Source organism: Pocillopora verrucosa, chromosome 7 (genome assembly GCF_036669915.1).
Source record: "Pocillopora verrucosa isolate sample1 chromosome 7, ASM3666991v2, whole genome shotgun sequence".
NCBI classification, from domain to species: domain Eukaryota; kingdom Metazoa; phylum Cnidaria; class Anthozoa; order Scleractinia; family Pocilloporidae; genus Pocillopora; species Pocillopora verrucosa.
In genome coordinates, this window is record NC_089318.1 from 14,440,495 (window position 1) to 14,449,456 (window position 8,962).

General features: G+C 36.4%; 1 protein-coding gene across 1 annotated transcript; it reads left to right on the forward strand.

The window, feature by feature from the left end:
* The first annotated feature begins 2,515 nt into the window (after positions 1–2,515).
* On the forward strand, positions 2,516–7,060 carry LOC131792368 (uncharacterized). The gene is made up of 5 exons (XM_059109739.2): positions 2,516–2,704; positions 3,510–3,624; positions 4,350–4,386; positions 4,656–4,782; positions 6,572–7,060. Exons 1-5 carry the CDS (start codon positions 2,516–2,518, stop codon positions 7,058–7,060), a joined length of 957 nt encoding a protein of 318 aa, XP_058965722.2.
* The last annotated feature ends 1,902 nt before the right edge of the window (positions 7,061–8,962 follow it).

Here is an 8,962-nt window from a genome sequence, read left to right on the forward strand (position 1 = left end):
AATTTTTTTCCGATTGGAGAAATAATGTTTATACACTGGAGTGCAGAATTTGTGATGCCGAGCCTTGCGGAATCTAATTTCTTTTGGAAAACTTTATGAGGAAAGAGTAATTTTGTATTTTCAACTAAGTTGATAACGTAAATTGGGCATCGTAAAGAGTTTAAAAGCTGACGTTTTGCCATTTTTCAGAGCCCTCTGACGAAGGGTTTACGAAAGGCTAACGCTCGAAACGTCAGCTTTTAAATTCTTTACCGTGGCCAATTTACGTTATCAACTTAGTTAATAAAAACTAAATTACCTTGGTATACTCTCCCACCGACGTAGCAACACAGTTTCTTTAGAAAATTACCTCCTTTATTTGCAAAAAGAGTAACAGCGAATTCGAGAGTGTATACTACAGGCAGCATACAATTTATATATTCGCAGTTTTCACAAAGCCTATTGTAACACTAACAATGATTAAGTTTAATTGATTTTCCTTGAAAAATTATATTCTTTGAGGGACTTATTCTCTATTAACGTTCTTTGATTGTCAAGCTTTAAGGCTGATGTTACACGATAAATGAGTGATGAATGCCTCTTCCACATACCTTGAAATCTGAAGTAAAAAAATAAAACGTGATCTTCACAATAGTTGGGACATACATGTACATACGACCTGTCTCTCCCTTGGAAACTGTCTATTCCATGAAGTTTTATCTTAAGCATCCCTTTGTATAAACTTCGACAATGTAAGCGAGGAATTAATGAATGAAAATAAAAGGATCGACAATCCCCGAATAAAAACCGTAAAGTGTGTTGGCGCACTCAAGATGAAAACATGCTTTGAATTACTACAAAAACAATAGTAATCCTTGTATAACACCGTAGTTTTTACAACAAAATAATTTGACGAACTCAACAAGCAATTCGCAGTTGTTGGTAGGTGATTTTTAGTAATTTATCTTGAATGTCAACGACAATCATGGCTTTTTTAGATAAACTGTAATAAACACATGGTGCTTTTGATGGAGGGAGCGGCTGGCAAAATTTTGATACGCATAGTAATGATGAAAATTCCAAATTTTTGTTCGATGGTAAGCCAACAGGGGCAGACTGCTGGACTGTCTTTTAGTTAAAAGAGAAAACGCATTTTAATCTAAACAACGGCACATAAGGTATCAAATTATTTTACCAAATACTTAAGAAATTCCATGTTGCGTGCTTTATACTTTCAGGATGACAAAATCAATTAGGATAGGTTTCATAGAAGTTATTACTGGCTGCTGAAATCAATTGTAATGATAATATTTATGGCTTCATGCAAACAAAAAGGATAAACCCCCCGCCTACTTGGTTTTCACCCACTTTGGATAATTTATTTATCTGAGCAGAATTGATTTTATTTTTGGTGAGCTGACAAGGAACATGTACAAAGTTATGATGAAGAAAAAATTTAGCTGTTGGCCTTAAAAATTCAGGTTGAAGGATTACAAAAGGCGTGCACTGCGTAACTTACGATGTTCTGATATATCATGAGCTATGTTGTCTTTTGCCAGTAGCTTACTGATTTTCCACGGACTCTCTTCCATAATTCCTGAAGCAACCTGTGTTAAAGGTAATTCTTGTTTTCCACAGCTACCACTGTTGTAAATTACCTCTCTTTTACGACTATTCTTTATTCAAATGTTCATTTAGGCATTTTGTCAGCAATATTCAAAACGATCTCAGGCTTGTTTAGCAAGGTAGCATAATTATTATCAAAACATCCAAAGTTTGATTAACAGATTTAATATTCCTAATGCATTATCGAATGTCTCAATCAAATATTCTTCTATGAATTATGACACAGAGAAAATATAGCCAACGAAACTTTTTTGAAAAAACAAGCAAAGAAAACATTTTTTATAACCAAAGCCCTCCTTGCATATACACTTTACATGTTTCAATATTTTTTTGTAATTTCGAGTATGAAAAAAGACATTTTCCGCGGAGTAACGCTGGTAACGTGCCAATCTCTAAATATCATCAATAAAAGGTGAGAAGTTGTACTAGTAAACCGAAAATATTATTTCAACAATTGAAAAATTATGCCCTGGAGGTCTTGCCTTTTGTTTTGAGAGAAGCAATTAAGTTGCCTTCAATTATTCCAAAAAAGGGTGTATTTTGACGTGGCTAAAGAAGTGATAACAAAAGCTATTAGGAAGAAAAGCATATAAAATGCCATAGTATTTAAGAGATGTTTCTCCAGAAATCCAAAACTTTCCAACCTGTAAATCGACAGTAAACATTCGGTAATTGAATTTTGGGATATGTTTGTATGGATATCACACTGAGTCCAAAATGTGTATAACTTCTTCATTCAATTCGGAAGTTTAATGGTGGGGAAGAGCGAGGAGGGGCTTGATCTCAACACGGTGTAATAAAACATACAGATTTCATATCTATTCCCTTTTGTTTGCGTGTAGCTGTGACGTATGCATCCTATGCATTCGTGAAAAACCAGTTCCATTACCTGGATGCTCCCAGCATTGAGATGTTTATGGTGACTGATGTGTTTGACTGCACGTTTGAATGTCTTCGTCTCCCGTCATGTGTTTCTGTAAATGTGGCGAGCAATAAAGAAGCCCCTGGAAATATTTTTTGCGAGTTGCTGTCTTCTGACAAATACCAAAAGTCTCAGAAGTTTACAGGAAACAAGACTTCGCATCACTTATTTAAAAAGGTAAAGGTTTCAGAAAAACTAGCTGAAAGAAGCCAAATCTTAACAACGATTGCATGCGCATCTATCAGTGCGTTACTCAAAAAAAAAATACTTTTTTTTTTATCCTTGATTGTTAAAATTTCAACTGAAACAACAGCCTTTAAAACAAATAGACTAACGAAACAAATTAAAAGTATAATAAATATAAAAAGAACACAACGAAACTCAACGAAACAAAACGACTGAATGTTTAACGCTAGACGTACTCAGCTTTTTCTGCCAGACGGCAAGGAGAAGCTATAAAAAATTTTAGCGTTTTTCAGTTTCCAATTTAGAGCCTGTTTTTATGGATTTAACGGTAAACTAATGCGTCTATAAGGGAGTAATCCGTCGATCCGTATTATATTTTATTACATCTTGATCACGTTTACATGATAGGTACGTGGGGTACCCGCTTTGGCGGGTTGCCTGGTCTGCCAGGTAGGGTAACCCTGTCAGCTGAGGTCATATTTGTCATGTAAACGTCTCAAGGTGGGGTAATCCGTCTAACTGGGGTCACGTTGATGTTACAATCAAACCTCGCCAACAACTTTTCGAAACTTCGTCACGGAATCCCGGAGTTGTAAAATTGTAAGTAACACGGGCTAATTCCCAAGCACTCACCTAAATGGGGTCCCCCAAATCCATTTATATAGGCCCTTAGTTGAGTTGCTTCACCAGCAAAAAGCACATACTTTTAAAACATAATCAAACATTCGCATCTCAAGAGGCAATCCATCTATGCCAAGTTCAAACGTGATCACCGTAATCTGTTATTATTTTTCAGTCGCAATGCATTTCCACGCCGTGTCAAAACGGAGGTAAATGTTTGGCAAACTATCAAGACGAAACATTCACATGTCATTGTAAAGACGACTTCATTGGAAAACATTGTGAAAACGGTAATGATTTACAACGATGATCTTGCCTAGTGTTTGTTTATTATTATTATTATCATTTTTTTTTTTTCTGCACTACATTTTTTTAGGGAGGGGGGATGAGTCTTTTCTTTCAATTTTGTTCCCTCGCCAAATGCAATTTTAACTGTTATTTAATCTATTTATTATAATTATTATTTGTTATTTAATCTATTCCTATGGATATTGTATATAAACCTATTGGTAATATTACATGTACATTGGTGCTCAGACATAAATATCCTGGTGTTTTGCAAACGAAATGAGCGAGTACCATATAATTATCAAATCAAGAAGAAACAATAAATTCATATCTGCAAACAGAAACGTCATGATTTTATTTAAATCAAATGAAGATTTTAAACAAGTTTTGTAAAGAATAAATGCACGTGAAAAGTCAATGGACATGCTTATGATATTCCAGAAAACTAAAAAACTTGATAGGGATCGAAGGTATCTTCTCGTCATAACTCTCATTTTGTTGAAATTTAATGTAAAATCTTCATGTGGATAGAATCAGTTAACATGACAAAATCGCTCTCTTAATCAATACCATTCCAATGAACATACATTAGTTTGGGTATGATGGCCCATACATTACAGCGTTGCACAGAGTCTGTTTAGTTACCGCATATATTAGTTTTTTCTTTGTTTTTGTTTTTTCTAATTTGTTTTTCGCTTTCCTAATGTTTTTTTTTTTTTTATTTCAGGTGCAACGTCTTGCAAACAATTATTTGAGGCATACAAGTGAGTCTAAGGATGCCGTTATTTTTCTTTTACCTCGCCTGAAAAATATATTTTATTTTGCTATGTAGAACACTGGCTGCCTCTATTGGGTCTTAAGAAATAGCACTGAATCGTCTATGTTGGTAGCTAGCATGACAATTTGTTGATAACGTCCATACGAAGCCAAAACCAGAGTTGTATTTTTATAATAAAATTGTTAATTGTTTAACGCTATACTTTCCCAACTTAAAATATATTAGCATATAACTAATCTTGTAACTGTCTACCAGCTTCAACTCAACTCGAGTGGCCACACTCCGCTTTGGCTTAACATCAGTCTCTGTTTACTGTCACATGGGAGGTTTTGGATGTGGCGATGGGGTGTGGACAACTGTCATGAAGATTGATGGCAGCAAGGTAACTTAAGAGGAATATTATTTATACTTTTAACACTGATAAACATCAGCACCTAAGAGAAATACAACTCAAACAGCTTTAACGAAGGCTTTTGCTTTTATTCCTTTGAAACCCTATTCTGTATCTGCAGGAACAATTTTACAATGATCCTTCGTTTATTCATTCATTATCCATTTTTTATCATCATCATTTTCTACAGGAAGTTTAAGTCAGATCAGTTTCTCACAAGCGTAGTTTCTTTGCAGTGTGTAGGTGTCACTAACTTAAATTACTCAAACTACAATAACTAATTTCGGCGCTACCTCCTCCAGAGAGGAGCTCACTCAATTTATAACCGCCGTCAATTCCTTTCATCCGGCTCTTAAATATACCTGGGAAATTTCCGACACTTCTTTGGCTTTTCTAGACATCAAAATTTCAATTGAAGGCAACGGTTTATGCATTCGTGTTTACTACAAAACCTACAGATTCAGATAGTTACTTGTTGTATTCATCTTCACAGCCATCACTCGTCAAGAACTCCATACCCTTTTCACAGTTTCTCAGACTTCGTCGTTTATGTAGTGACGACTCTGATTTTTCCGGAAAATCAGAGACAATGCGCCAGTTTTTCGATAAACGTGGCTATCCTGTTTCTGTCGTTCAAGCGGGCCACCACTTTGCCCAACAAATTGATCGACAGTAAGCACTAAAAACGGCTGAGAAGGAAAACACTGACCGCATTCCGTTTACTCTTACATTTTACCCTCACAACCACGCAGTTAAATCTATCATTCTTAAAAAATTTAAATTACTCCAATCAGAGACTGGCACTATCTTTTCGCAACCCCCACTTGTTTCATTCAAACGCGACAAAAACATAAGCAACTTTTTAGTCAGGAGTTCATTTCAAACCAATGACTTTCAAATGCGCTCGCTCACTATGCAAAACTTGTTCCATTATTCATAACATAGAGAAAATATCGGGACCCAAAAAGGTCCATTAAGATCACTGATCACTTTACGTGCACCTCCGCCAATGTTATTTACTGCATAACTTGCACTTATTGCAAAAAGTTATACATCGGCGAAACAGGAAGACGACTGGGTGACCGTTTCCGAGAACACCTTTGCAGCGTGGAAAGAAATGACAAGGACACAACCAAGTCAGTCGCTAGAGACTTTAATCTCCCTGATCATTCTAAACAGCTTATGGCAGTCTGCGGCCTTTCCTTACATCTAGGGAGTTCGGAAAACCGCAAAACACCAGAATAAAAAATTTATCTTCCAAATCGGCACCCTTAATCCCCACGGAATCAACGAGCGCTTTTCATTCAACTAATTTATTCCTGTTTTCTCCTCACCATATTCCCACCAATGGCGTAGCTCCACTATCTGCATCTAAACCCACACACAACCCACAATTCCTCCAATCGCTCTGACGAAGGGCTAACGCTCGAAACGTCAGCTTTTTTACTCTTTACGGTGGTTAATTTACGTTTTCAACTCAGTTGTTAACACTGAATTACCTGTTATACTCTCCCACCGAAACTTACCCCCTTTCTACAATAATTACTGTTTTGAAACCATTCATACACATGTGCGTCACTCCTGTTTGTTTTTCTTATGGATGTCATTGTAAGAAGTTTTTGAAATGTGAATCAGCCATCTCAGAATAGAACTGTTCAGTAACATCCCGCAAGCGGCATAGAGATCAGTAGATGTACAAGCAGCATTTTCATGCATGAAACCTAAAAATTTTATCCACCTGATACCTCAGTGTTGTTTTAAATATCTTTGTTATAATCAGAGCACCTTCCACTACGACTCAGTCTACTGGGGAAATACAGATGCGTACAATCCTCCTGGAGGAGCGACAGCTTTTGACACGCTGGAGACAAAGATGCCGACGTACTGGAACACACCCTTCACTAAGATCTGTCTCGGTATGAAAACTGCTCGACACATAAACTTCGTCATTATCAACAAGGAGGCCAACTCTTTGTATTCACTGGTCGCTGACGGTAGTTATCGCTCCACTTTATTGGGTCGAGACACATGGAAGTCTCTGATTGGATCCCAAGGATCTCTCCAGTCTTACTGTAATAAAGAAGGCTTCAATGCAGTATGCGGCAACGCCTGTAGAGCCAGAATCGGTGTTGTCTCTAACAACGAAAACGCCTGCACAACCTGCGACTCTAGAATTGGATTTGGTGGAGGAGGACGCCCCGAAAACTCCAATACGTGTGGAAACGCAAATAATGACATACGAGCTATGTGTTACATCTTAGTGCAGTAACCTAAACATCTTTCCACCTTAGTAACGACAAACTCTTTCATCAAAGGGAACTAAATATTATCTTTGCATTTCCTGAGGAAGTACTTAATAACATTTTATGTTACCAATGCTTAGTGCATCCGCAGCACGTCAGCAATGAGGGTTCATAAAGTCACTTTTCACAACGGAAATGATAACCTTAAGTCTTGAGACAGCTAATGATATTCAATGTTCTTTTACCTCACAACTATAAATAGCAACAACCTTGTTTCTGAAATGATAACCTTAAGTCTTGAGACAGCTAATGATATTTAATGTTCTTTTACCTCACAACTATAAATAGCAACAACCTTGTTTCTGATTGTAATGCATTCCTTGTAATTTTGTATTATGGTTTTTTGTTTTTGCTTTCGTTTTTGTTTTTGTTTGTTTGCTTTTTTTTAAATTTATTTCAGCCCCTGGACGTCAGTCCGCTTTATATGAGATAGAAGTAAAGCTTTGTCGTTGGTAAAAAAGGAAGGGGCAGGGGTTACTTTTGGCCCGGCATTTCTGTAGGTCACAAACATTATTAATACGAAAGATTGAATATTATTTGTTATCATCTATTTTCTCTCCTTTTCTTTCCTATTTTTAATGGATGTTATATCACCGAGCTAATATGTCATTAAAACCTAACCTCAGCAAAAAATTAAGGAAGGTTCAAACTATATGAATATTTCTGAAATATATCTATGTGTTATATGGACGTGAAAGATAAACCTAAAAGCAAAGCATAATAGAGAAATGATGAGACAGGGCCACTGCACTGCTTGATTCTTGAAGAATGTTACAAGCGTCTGTCACTTTTTGCAAATCTTAAGGCCTCATACACTTAGAAAGCAAAATTTTACCTGGTTATCCAATTCCTTCCTCTCTCAGGCTTGTACAATAAGTTGCTAAAAAGTCACGAAAGAACAATTTCATTAGAGCAAAAATATACCATCGAGCCTTTTCCTACAAAAAAAAAACTGACCCTGTTCTCTCTTACAAGCCATAAGACCATTCAAACATTTAAGAAGTGAAATGGTGTGATAATAAACTAATATTTATAGGAAATATGCCGTAAAAATATTTTAAAGAGTAGATAACAATTTAGAGATCAAGTCTCATTATTAGCAGCCCAATTTGTTAGAAAAAGGTCACAAATTGCTGATGAATAATTTGACATAAAATTTTTTTGCCACCAATTTCAATGAAACATAAACGTGTGGGGGCTACTATCCACCAAACATTACGCGTTTTAATAAAGATTTAACACTTCACTGATATGTTTGGTCAAACTTAGTCTTTCCGTGCGTCATGTCAAAACACATTTCCATCACAAGTATGCTATAGTGTTGTTTAGACATTTCCAAAGAAACCATGAGAGTTTCTTTTTAGTTGGCGATCACTTCCTTTATTTTGTAAGGCGAGACAAGATGCTGGTCACGACCAGAACATTGGCGTTATAAAACACGGCTTGCGTGACATCACATTTAATTTTCTCATGTTGTTTTCGGTTGCGCTCCTACGAAGGACAATCAGTGAGGACACCTGCCGACTTGGTGGTCCAAAACGTTAGCGCACTGCGTTTTCGGGCAAGTCAGTTGTTTGAAGGGCTGGAGAATATCGGTGGATTTTCGAACCGTTTACTTATGAGCACGATGATGCAAAAGCGATTCCACACCTAATGAACAACACGAATTTTCGAAAGAAACAAATAGTGAGCTGACGATAAAGGGAGAAGCATTTAAATATGTTTTGTATCGCTATTTACTCGGTTTTTACCCTTATGCTGTCTGAAATAATGCCAGGAGTAACATGCGAAAGAGGTAAGGATTACATTTATTGTCTTCAATTTACTCAGTTCTGAAATATTCCTTCATTGAAAAGGGAAAAGGAGAA